The sequence below is a fragment of the Pundamilia nyererei genome, unplaced genomic scaffold (assembly GCF_000239375.1).
Source record: "Pundamilia nyererei isolate P.nyererei 1_Seehausen unplaced genomic scaffold, PunNye1.0 scaffold00017, whole genome shotgun sequence".
NCBI lineage: Eukaryota > Metazoa > Chordata > Actinopteri > Cichliformes > Cichlidae > Pundamilia > Pundamilia nyererei.
Genome location: NW_005187418.1, coordinates 3,743,206 through 3,756,060, shown reverse-complemented (window position 1 = coordinate 3,756,060; position 12,855 = coordinate 3,743,206). Strand labels below are relative to the sequence as shown.

The 12,855-nt window shown below is 39.4% G+C and overlaps 1 protein-coding gene across 1 annotated transcript in view; it reads left to right on the top strand.

Moving 5' to 3' along the window:
- Positions 1-457: 457 nt before the first annotated feature.
- Positions 458-12,855, top strand: part of sema4gb (sema domain, immunoglobulin domain (Ig), transmembrane domain (TM) and short cytoplasmic domain, (semaphorin) 4Gb) — a 53,411-nt gene continuing 41,013 nt past the window's right edge. The window contains exons 1-2 of the mRNA XM_005725864.1: positions 458-524; positions 7,693-8,000. Of these exons, the coding sequence (XP_005725921.1) occupies positions 7,865-8,000 (136 nt within the window). The 5' untranslated portion in view covers positions 458-524; positions 7,693-7,864. The remainder of the gene's footprint in view (positions 525-7,692; positions 8,001-12,855) is intronic.

Below are 12,855 nucleotides of genomic sequence, written 5' to 3'. Positions count from 1 at the left end.
AGGAGAATTTACGAAACAGTTAATTAATATTCTTAAAGCAAATTAAAATCAATCACACTTCTATGTGGAACTGACACATTTCCATTCTTCTATTGAGAAAGAACATTATTATACGTTTGTTTTAAATAGAAACGCCAAACATTGAGCTTAAACCCTTCGTTTTCAAGAATCCAAAAAGGCGAATCTATTGAGTAAAAATCACAAAAAAGCGTACACCTGGTTATTATATCATCTGGATATGGGTGAAAAAACATCCTTCCTAAACAATTTCTTTACTCTTAAAATAAAAGTAATAGAAACTCAAACAAAACAACAAAAAGAACATGTGAGGTGGTGAAATTGTGGAAAGCCTGTGATCTCAGTGTGTGTGTGTGTGTTTGTGTGTCGGGGGGTGGAGGGAGAGTCGGTTGTGTTTGAGCATTGGGTAACTGCAGCAGCAGCAGCAGCAGCAGAGAAGCTCTGTGTTTCACCGCGGAGAGGTCGGTTCAAAGGATTTAGGAGCAGAGCTACAGGAAAACAAGCAGGTGAGTCCTTACTGCTGTTATGTTTCATTCCGGACCGCTTCTCCGTGTTTCTTCCACTTTTCCTTGCTCTCTATTTGCTGATGTAAAGAGGCTGCTCAGGTGAAGGTGACCAAACCGCGTGCGGTGCTGTTTTCGGTTCTCAGTGCTGCAGTCCAGGTCGGACAGGTGCACATGGGTAGATGTCCTCACGTTCATTGACTGTTTACATTAACACTCATTAAGTTATTACAGCCACATTTGTGGACGTTAACTATGGCATAAACGCATATTAGGTGCGTTTTAGTGTCACCGCGTGCTTCTGAGGACATTGAGGACAGTCACTTATTGTTTCAAGTTGAAATTAGAACATCTGCTGTGATTTAATATCTTGTAAAGCCTCGTTGCGGTGTTTTACTGTTGGAGGAAGCATCAATTTAAATGGGTAGACATAAAGCTGAGCAGTGGTTTCTAAAGCACATTAAACTTGAGAGATTCATTGAATACATTCCTTAAATAAGCTTTTTGGCACTTCTCGCCGAGTCTCGCTGTAAAAGCTGTAACTAGTGGCTTTTATTAATGATTACTTTGTAATCTTTGTCATTTATTCATGCTTTATAGATACGTTATTAAGTCATAAATAATCTCACAGATGGCAGATTGCTTTGGCATAAGAAGCAGCCAGATTTCTTGAGTGATTAAAAATACTCAATATCTAAAATACTCCATATTCTATTACAAATTGAAATCCTACATATGTGGATAAAAGTACACGCTCTAAATATTAGTAGCCAAATCTGAGTAATAAAACTTCTTAGACACAAGGGACTGTTTCAGAGTGCTAACATATAATATGGCTGTGTTATACAGTAAGTAGGCTAGAGTACTAGAGGTGTAGCACTGTACTAGTATTGACACAACCCTCATATGCAAACCATGAAATTGTTATGTCAATAATGCAAGTATGTTAAGTAATATTGATTGATTGATTGAATCTTTATTTTGAACATGTTGAAAAAGTATAAAAAAAATAGAATTAAAAGAGACAAATGAACAAAGCAAACAAAAGGAAAACGAGCAACCACAACTCCAAATAACGTCCATGTTCAAAAAGGAGCAGGAAGAAGCATAAGCTTATTTAATCCCACCCCTTTTCCACTATCTAGTATCAAAAGACTACAGAAATACCTCCTTGCAATTACATTATATGTTATGTGTAATTTAAAAAAAAAAAATATATACACATATATGTTTCTATCTATCCATACATACGTATATACACACATACGCACATATACACATTTTCAATAACCCCATTAACACCTCAAGGATACACAGCCTACAATTATATATATATATATATATATACCCATACCAACAAACCCGTGCATGCGCACACACATGAAAATATTAGACAAGAACACCCTATCAAATCTCTACCTTTTCCCTGTACCCTGTAAAAACCATATCCTTAAACCGCTTTTTAATATTTGTATAATTCTATCTTTGTTGTATGCTTTTGTACAGTTACTAAGTTGATTTTTTTGTTGGGGGATGGGCTACTGACCCATCCTCCAACCCTGTATGTATTTTGAGAAAACTTCTGAATAAAATTAGACAAAAACAGACAAAAAAAGAAGATACAGTTGACTGATAGCATTAAATTTTTTGTATTTCTTGTAGTTCAGTCTGTATCAATCTGCATACTTTATGAGTTGGTCATGTTTCTTACATGCAGTACAACAATTTCACAATAAATGTATCAATATGGACTCAGCTGACACTTTATTAGTCACACCTTGGTAGTAATGGGTTGGACCCCCTTAATTCTTTGTGGCACACATTCCACAGTGAGCTGGCAACACTCCTCAGAGACTTTGGTCCATATTAATATGACGGCATCACAGAGTTGCTGCAGATTTCTTGGCTGCGAATCCGTGAAGCGAGTCCTTCATTTCACCACACTCCAAAGGTGAGATCTGCTGACTGTGGAGGCCATTTCAGTAAATTAGACTCATTGTCTTGCTCAAGAAACCAGCTTGAACTTTGTGACATAGCACTTTATCCTGCTGTGAGGATCCATTAGAAGATGGGTGCACTGTTGTCATAATGGGATGGACATGGTCAGCAACAATACTCAGGTAGGCTGTGGTGTTTGCTGATATTAAGGGCCCAAATTTTGTAAATGAAATATGGCATAGGCACCTAGAATTACACCACCAACAGCCTGAACTGCTTATACAAGGCAGGATTCATCAGTCTTTTCATGGTGTGCACGTCAAACTCTGACCCCACCATCAATTTAATGCCGAAGATATTGAGACTCATTTGACCAGGCAACATTTTTCCAGTCTTCTATTGTCTAATTTTGTTGAATCCATTTAATTTGTAGCCTCAGTTTCCTGTTCTTAGCTGACAGGAATGGCATCTGGTGTTCTGCTGTTGTAGCCCGTTTGTGTCAAGATTCAACAGGTTATGCATTCAGAGATGTTCTTCTGTGTAATGTTATTGTAACAAGTGGTTATTTTTGAGTTACTGTTGTCATCCTATCAACTTGAAACAGTCTGGCCATTCTCCTCTTAACTCTGGTATCTTAGTTCTGGTATCAACAAGGCCAGTGTCACCCAGAGAATGGCCCCTCACCATTTCTTTCTTTTATTTCTATTTTTGGACCATTCTCTGTAAATCCTAGTTATGGTTGTGTGGGAAAATCCCAGTAGATCAGCTGTAGATTACTCAGGTCGACTTTCTTTCCTGCCGTGATGCAAGATAAGATAAGATAAGATAGATTTTCCAGAGTTGGGAAATTCAGAATGGGTAAAGTGATTCATTACTTATTCTACAATAGTAGTAAGAGTTATCATTTTCAGAGGCATCCTGTTCTCCCAGTATTTTCACTGGGTACAGATGACACTTATAGAGAGAAGATAAGTCTTTATAATGGATATTAAAGGAATCTTTTCATATTTAGTAGACTGAAATTTTCCAAGCAGTTCAATTTACACCTTAAACTTGATATAAATAAACAGAAAATACTGTACATAAGCTTCATAACAAGGTGTTTTTTCTGTGATAGTGGTTGGAAATAAGTTAGAATAAATCAAACAGTTTTATTAGTTGAAAGGTAATTTCCCTGTATGACAAAATGTGATTTTCCCCCCTGATAATTGATCTGCCGTTCACATTAAAACTGGTGTTATTTCATTAAAATCTTGAAAACTCTGAACTAATGCTTCATCTTGTGAAATATCTGTTATCAAACTCCATGTAGTGGTAGATCAAGTAGTACAAGCCAGAAAAAAGTCATTTTAGATGTTTAAAATCACTTTCTATTTAGAGCTTCAAGAAGTAATTTCATATTCTTATTTGTGCGTGTGATTGCATGACCTGAACATAAAAAGTTCTTACTTCTATATATTTGCAGTATAAACAGAGGCAAATTATTTATATTTGTATCCACATCACAGTGAACACCACAGGGTGAACTTCAGTAATCTCATTTATGGCTCCTCTGTATGCCAGACACTCAATGCTTTGAGATAAAAAAAAAGTATAAATATAATATTTAAGTATAGCATATAGCACATAATATATAAGCCCATTAAAATCACTGCAGCTATCATAGGAATGAGAGTGTGTTTGGCATTTCAAGTGGCATCAGTTGAAAGGAAAACCAAGAATAGCTCACCTGTTTTATTGATCTTTCTGCAGAAATGTCAGGCTAGGTGTTTTGCATATTAGTCTCAATGGAAAACAGCTGCATCATTCTTTATATATTTCATACTCTGGAGTGACGACTTAATCTTTTTGATGGGCACCAGCTGCAAGAGACCTGTGGTTATAGAAACTGGGTTAAAATTTCCCATCAGACCTGTCCCGCTCTTTGGATCAATAAACTGAGTACAAGGTGTTTTTGTCGCCGCCTGCTCTTTTGTGCAGTTCCTCTTGTCTTCATGTCACATTGCTCGTGTCACTGCCAAGGCAGATGTGTTTACCTTTCCCTCTTGGAGTTATCAGGCTTTCATAAGTGGGAACACATTGGTGTCAACACCATTGTGGGCAGGACACACAAACACGCCAATGCAGATGTGTTGAGACAATGGTGCGTTTGCTGTGTGTTACACGAGGACAGCAGTTGACAAAAACAGGACAAAGAGCTTCTCACTATGCCTTCATCTGCAGTTTTGTCAGAGCATGATTCTGGAGGTTCTTAGCATTTGGAGCAGCTATCAAACAAGACACATGTTGCGCTGTTGCTCTCCCCTCGCTTGCAATATCGAAGGGGAACCGCGCCGATTTTGTACATCAAAGTGTGCTTACAGGCTTTTGTGAGCACGAAGGTGTGCGTGAAAAAGTTTTCTAGTGGGAGCTGTGAAGACTGATAAAAACAAATGTCACAAATGATGTCAGCATTAGCTGAGTGTAAAAGTTTAAAAATGCAAAAATTTTGACTATAATCTCTCAATGGAGTGTTATTCATTTTGGGTAATGACAATTTTAAAAGAAGCAGTGTGGACTGGGAAAAAAGCTTTTTGTTTTGGTTCTACTTCTTTTTTTTTTCAAACAAGGATGTGAATTTGACAAATTCTAAGAGCACAGTGCTAAAATCTCTTACGACTGTCATCATATAAAGCCAACTTCTGATTTAGACTGCCTTCTACAGAATGCATGAAGCACAGCAACAGTTTAGCCTGTATCTGTTGACAGAAACCATAGATAAATACAAAGACTAGTATCAGAAGCAAATAGACTTTGAAGAATAAAGTAGGCCACTTATGCATTACACCTACAGGAGCTGCTCATGCCATGAAGCTTCTGGCATTCAGTTTTTGTGCTGCATTAATGCCAGAGGAGGTTTTGGAAGGCTGCAGTTGTGATGTCAGCAAAGCGTTGGCTCCACTCTGCTCAGATCAGCTGATCTGATCAGCAGGTTCATGTGCTTGTGGAGTTCCAAACACATGTTGCCAAGCAGGAAGTTGCAAAGAACCCTCTGGTTGAAAAACTATGCAACATCAACACTTACAACATGGTTGAAGGGTGTTTCTTTGCATCTCTTCTTTAGTTTTTACATTTTAAATTATTGGCTTTTTTAAGTGCTGATACCGAAACTTTAGCGGTATCAGCACTGGACAGTAAAGAGTGACAGATGAAAATTATGCCTTTAAATTCTTTGTTTTTGTTTGACTAAGAGTTTACTGCATCATGTGTGGCAATTTGATGCAACAATTACTACAACATGGTTTTAATGCTTTTTTAAAGTCATTTCAGCATTGTTCAGTCTTCACTTTTTTAAACTGAGGTATTACAAAGGTGTTAAAAGCATTCATTTTCTTACCTGAAGTCTATTTCATGCAGATGAACATATTCCTGGTCTCACCATTTGAGCATGTGTGCTCTTAACCTTGAAAACAAAGTAATTTTAATTTAAGATTTACGCACCAAGTTTTCCTGGAGGCCAGTCAACATCGGTTTGCTCAGTTGCTATCATTAGATATGGTATGAAACTACAGTTTAATGATTTATCTCCTACTTAAAAACATAATCTTGATAAAAAAAACATAGGTCTACAGCTTTGAAAATATGTAGAGCTCCTCACTTGAGCCTAACATCTTGTAGGTGTGTTTGGGATGTTTGTTTGACATTAAGTTTTATTTCTTAAATCCGAACCATCAATACTGAGTACACATATCTGGATAAACAAATGCATCATAATTTTTCACCATCTCATCTCCTGCTTTATCATTTTACAGTTTGGCTCCAGGGATTAGCACCCTAACTTATAACTGAAAGGTCATCAACCTCATTGTGCTTCATGCTGGGAGTGATTTGCAGCAGCGGCAGCCGTGGAGATTAAAGCTGGGAATTCTCCAGTGTCACTGCGCAGCAGAGTGTGATTCACAGCGTAGACCCTTTGATCGGTGACAGAGCCAGGGAACGGGCAGCCAGGCGAAGATTGTGCTGATGGCACAAGGCCTAATCTCTAGATTATCCATCATGCTGCACCCAGCTAATTAAGAGATGTGTGTTGCAAGATCACATCACGCAGGCGCATTATTTAACTCTCCAAACTTTTCTTTAAATGGTCTGCTACGTAACAGCACCTTAGTCCTTCTCTTTGGCTAATTGGTTGTAATCAGAGAGCAGTGATGCGTGTCAGCAAGTAATTTCGTGCTCATACTGTCAAGTGAGAAAGTTTATGCACGCCGCTTCTTCATTAAAGTTCATTGATGACGTTTTGAAATATCACACATCATTCATGTGGTTCCTGGTAGGCATCAGGTTCAGCATCATGTTTCATGACCTCCTAGTAGTTTCCTATTACCATCTATCTACACCTTAACTATAAAGTAATTAAATATATTTACTTTCTCTCTCACACACACAAACACACCTGTATTTGCTACAGAATTAGATTTTATTTGTCGTAGGTAGTGCAAAAAATGTAGCAATATTCAGCTAGTGGATTGGATTCCAAGCAGAGTGTCTCTCTGTGGAGTTGGACACACCTCAGCTCTACAATCTTGGAGTAATGATGGTGATCATAGTCCTTGTTCTACCCTGCAGCCTCAGTGAGCACAGCATAGCAGCACACGAATCCCATTCTCCACAGCAGATCTTGAGAACAGTAAAAATGGAGGATTAGAAGTCCGACTGATCACGGGACAAGATCGTTTCTGGAGAACCAGCTGAATTATGTGGGATTGAAGTGATTTATCTTGTACAGATACATTTAAATACCTGAAATTAGTGGCAAATATAGTTGGGCAGCTCTTACTGTACCTGGATTGTCCACCCAAATAATCTTTGTGTTGTAAAATCCTGCATTATAATTTTTCAACTTTCCATACTACACTCGTAAATGCACCACACTGATTTAAATGTACTTTTCAGACATCGCAGGAATGAGATTTATTTTAATACTATTTTATTGCCCACTAAAGAAGGGCCAGTCAATAGCTGGGTTGATTTGCCGCATAACAAGTACATTTCTGGCACTTTGACATCCTTTTAATCTTTCAATTAGCCCAGTGCAACATATCCACTTGGGTGGTGGAGTCTTTGTCCTGCAAACGTTTGTTTTGTTCATAAATGAGTGAACTCCATCACCACCTTTTGACAGCCGCATCTAGTTTGGTATTCAGGATCACATCTCTTTTAGTAATACACATTGTTTTTCTCTTTCTCTGCACAGACTCAGTGTGTTCTCAGCTGGAGGATAATCAAAGAGTCTGCGCCTGCTTGCTGCTGGGCCTGAAGATACACGCTTTGCACATTTATTTCATTATTTATTTATTTATTTTTTGCATACAATAAACAGTGAGCACGAGCAAGTCTCTGCTTGGACCCAGGTCTGTAGGTTAATCATGGGATCAGTCAAGCCCTTCCTACTCCTCCTGCTGCCCCTGATGTTTTTCAACCGACTATCACAGCTGTGGGCCTTTCCGTTCAGCCCATCCTTGGACCTGGATGTCACTGCGAGAACTACCGTCTTCTCAAAAGGTGAGGATCAAGCAGATTTTTTTAAATTAAAAGTCTTAAACTGTGATTAAAGCTCTGTACAGGGGGGTTAGTGGTAAAAAGGAGATAATTTTAATCTTCCAAAACAATTTTTTTTAATATTAGTTAAAGATTTAATCAGATTATCAGGAAATGGATGATCCTTTTTATCCTAATCTGATCATACATACAAATGTGATACAAATGTTTTCGTTATTTACATTTGTATATGCTGGCCCGCATAATTTCCTTAAAGATCATGAAAAAAGCTCCAGAACATGGCGTGTTTTTATCAAAATAATCCAATTAAGGTTGTTGTACAACAAGGGGTACATTGCAGACAAGGATTACAAACTAAAAGATGATTTAGCATCTTTAAATGGTTGGCCATAAATGGTTGGCCAAAATATAAACAAATACTGGCCAAAAAATATGGAGCTCAAGTTTTGCCCCCCAGCATAACTCCCTGAATAAACAGCAGCAGAAGACATCCTGTTCTCATCCCCGAAAGCATTATGGCAGTCTTGATTTAGGGAAGCTATTCCACCTCCTATTAATCCCATTGTACAGCAGTTGGCTTCGGTCTGTCATGACCCAGCTCTAAGGCCAAACCAGAAATGGAAAGGCATGAGAGTTGGTGGCTAATATGAGCATTTACTGTAACCAGTAAAAAAGAAAATAAACAAGAAAGCAAATGAAATGTGAAGTATGTTCATCAGTGGTATGGTGAGGCTGCCAACTGTGGAGTAACATAATCTAGTGTACGATCACATAGATGAAGCTGAGATTTCAGCTGAAGGACTTTTATCCTGGACCAGGTGTGCCAAATCAGATTACTATGGTGTTGGCATGAGTAGTTCATGGACATCTGGGGAGACAGAGTTGTCATTCACATCTCTCCACAGATTACCTAAAACGGAGGCCATCACACATTTTGAGATGGTTCTCAATTTGTAGGACTGACCAAGACTTAATGCCTAAAAGAACAATTTACACTTGCTTTTAGGCGGAAAAAGCCACATACTATTTTTATTTTCGCAGTTACAATATTGATATTATCTTTAAACTGGCATAAAATAACACTTTGCAGCATGATTATCATCCAAAAATAGACCAGATACACAAAAAGAAACACAAAAAAGTATGAACAGGGACAAACTCCATTACTACAGTGTATTTTCAGATGGATCCACAAACACATGTGCACAACCCAGCTAACAGATCGCTGTCCTTATTTGCTACTGCTCCGACTGCTTCCTCCCCTCCTTGTTACGGAAGTGGCACAGTTTTTGCAGTTGGCCCCAAAGACAGCTCCTTCATGCTCAGAGTTATTAATCGCCTCTCTCATGCCCTGTCCTAGATCACACAGCTCAGCAAACACTTCTAATGAAACAATAGACAAGAAGCCTCCATAAAAGAGGACCTGAGCACGTTAGACCTGATTACTGTCTGTGCAGAAAATAGTGCTGAATAGGTGTGTTTTGGCACACAGTGGGTATTTACACACACCATCAGCACGTCTTCCTTACACCTCCACCTCTTACTTCCCACCAGCTCACCTTTACCCTCCCTCTCTCCTCACTTACTGCAGCAGAGGCCAGCTGCAGTGAGAAGGGAACTCCAGCACAGACAAACAGTAAGGGCTGGTGCTCTTACCTCCACTCCACCCCACTCCACTTTTCTCCTCTTCGGTCCTCCGAGGATGAGTATTATTAGCGGGCGGGTGGAGTTAACAGGGCCGGCTGTGTTGCTAGCCGAGCTCTCTGGTGTCATAAGTGCTATTGAGAGTATTGCAGGGTGAGATGATGTTTTGGAGATGGGAGGATGTGCTGCTTGATGTTCTGAATCACAATAACTCTGAGAGCGACTGTAACACAGCAGAAGCTGGTTGTGTATTTGTTCCCGGTTCTGTGGTGCATTTTCTTGATCCGAACTGAGTGGATGATTACTTTGTTTGCTGGAGAGAGAGGTCTAAGGTCTGAGCTTTGCTTCAAAGTGCACTGATTGGTTGAGAAAAGTACACTGAAGAACAATGAATAAAGAAACCGTTGTGGAGCTATTTACTGCAACTACTGGGAGGTGAAGCATTGACCAGACTACGAATATCTTTTGGTTATTTATCAAACAAATGAAAAGGGCTTGCTCTATTGAGTGCTCATCAGACAGGAATGCACGCAAAATTAATTTAGCCACCATCTCTAAATAAAGGAGTCTCTGCAGCTGTATGTGTTTGTCCTTTCCTACTTCAGACTTAGCTGCTGTATTGCTGTGGAATTAAAGTTGCTTGGATGAACGATTTTTATGTTTGGCTAAAAGCTGTTAATAAGATGTGGATGAAGGCGTGCCTGGGTTGGTTTGGAGAGGACCACCACCTCTCACCATCATAATCTCCTTGCTGCTCCAATCTGTACATTTTATTTTAATCAATTTAGTCATTTAAATTAGAGACTCGTGCTTTTTAAATTTCTAGTTTTGGTCTCCATTTTATGTTAAGAGCTGGGTTGTAAAACTATTTATCTAAACTATATACAAACCTAGTTCCCAAGAATTTGGGATGGTATGCCTGGTGCAGGTAAGACCCAAATACAGACACAAGGATACCATATTGCAAGAGAAGGAAATGCAGACAATATATACACAAGCAGGATAACGAGGGAAGAGGCCACAGGTGGGAACACAGCTGACACTAATCCAGACAAATGAGACAAGGGAAGCAAAACTGAACAGAATACACACGAGACAGGAGATTCTCAAAGTAAAGCAAGAAGTAACACACACTGAGAAACAAACATGGGCTTGACACTGGGACAGAAACAGATATGGAGACGTGACCGGGGAGACTGAAGAAATAACAAAACGCAGAGATGAGACTAGGACAGACATGAACCAGAAATCCAGAACTATAAATACAAACTCAGCGGCACCTGAAAATAATATGTTCAGACACTAGAACATAATTAACTTATGCTTTCAAAGAAGTAAATGACAAATCCAAAGAAACACTCAAACACTGGGTCAAAGACCCAGGATAATGACAACTTTTGAGAATTTCTGCCTCTCTGTCCCACTTTTGTTGTCCCTGGCCCAACTTTTTTGAGAACTAGTAAAATGCTTCAGTTTAAACTTTTGATATTTTATTGTGAATAAAATTGGATTTTTAAATCATTGCATCGTGCTGCTATTAACACATCTCCTCTGATGATTAGAAAATGGTATTTTTGGAATTAGGGCAGCATGGTGGTGCGGTGGTTAGCACTGTTGAATCATAGCAAGAAGGTCCTGAGTTTGCTTCCAACATTTGTCTGGGCTTTTTCTGTATGGAGTTTGCATGTTCTCCCTGTGTTTGTGTGGGTTCTCTCTGGGTACTCCGGCTTCCTCCCACATTTCAGAGACATGCAGTTAGTGGGGTTAGGTTAATTGATGATTCTAAATTGCCCATAGGTGTGAATTTGAGTGCAAATGGTTGTCTCGCTACATGTGATAGACTGGGATAGGCTCCAGCACCACCCACCCCAACCCCCGTGACCCTGAATTGGATAAGCGGAAGAGAATGGGTGGATGAATTTTTGGAATTAGGTGTATAATTAAGCTATTATTGCAACTCATGGAGTACAGGTGTGTTGGTGAATATTTGCTGGTTTTGAAGAGCAGCAAATCAAACCTGGAGGCACCGTAGAAGCTGAAAATAATGTCAGTCTCTGACTTTCCACTGCAGAATGCAGTGTTATATTTGTTCTTCAGGCTCACTATTATCTCCTCATGCTGGGCAGGTACTGCCTGTATCTTCCTGCTATGTGCAAGGTGTCCTGTGGCTTTGGTGACTTTTTTATGTTTTGACACTAAAAACTATCTTGTTAGGTTTGGAAAAAGAGTGGTTTGGTGTAGCATAATTGAAAAGTGACAAGTTGGAAGTGATCCCTCACTAATGCTGTAACCTGCCTAAGGACACCTTGTGCTTAAGTCATGAAAATAACATTAACTGAGGCCGAGAGAACAAGCTCACCCCAGGCTCACCTACAGAGTCTTCTGTTTAGTGAAGCACAAACACAGCTGCAAACAGCAGTTGTTCCCATCAGGCACATTTTGACCAGATTCTGTAAATGCACAGTGGAAGAACTTATCTGTGTTCTGTCCTCACAGTAGTCAAGTTTGTGACAATTCATTTACACATCTCTGACTGTGCCTAGGATTATAAATCATACATACTCTTCTTACTGCGGGCACTTTTCTGTGCTGTAGCCTGAGCCCGTCTGTCATTACAGATTTTCTTTTTCTCCTTGCCCTCACAGAAAGTTGTCCTTGACCCAGTTTCTAATCATCAGGGAAGGCTTGTGAGTACATGTGAGAGTGCAGAACGTGCACGTGTGTCAGCATGCGTTTCATCACTCTTAGGGCATGCCCTGCGAATGTGTGCTGCATATGTGTGTGTGTCATGTAGGGGGAAGCTTATTAAGTGCCATGTAAAAATCCTGCATACATGCATCTCCTGTCACTTTCCTTGCTGAGACATGTCAGCGGGGAGGACGGGGGAAGGGAAGTTTCTTCTCCTTTTGATGATATGTGGGTGTCACTATCTGTGGGAGGATTGATATTATTTTTCTTTGCTGGCGCTCATTAATTTACAGTATGCTTTACTGGTTTGCTGCATGAGTAGGAGGAGAAGGACATGATGTATCACAGAGAGAGCGCTTGGATATGTATATAAGAGAGAAAATGACAGAAGAGGTCTTTATGCTCTCTTGGTGAGAACAGGTACATCGAAAAGGCCACCAAAGGCAAACAAGCAAAGAAATAATTCTGATACATGATTTTTTTTTATCCAATACTGAGATGAATCTATAAATACTATTTAATACTT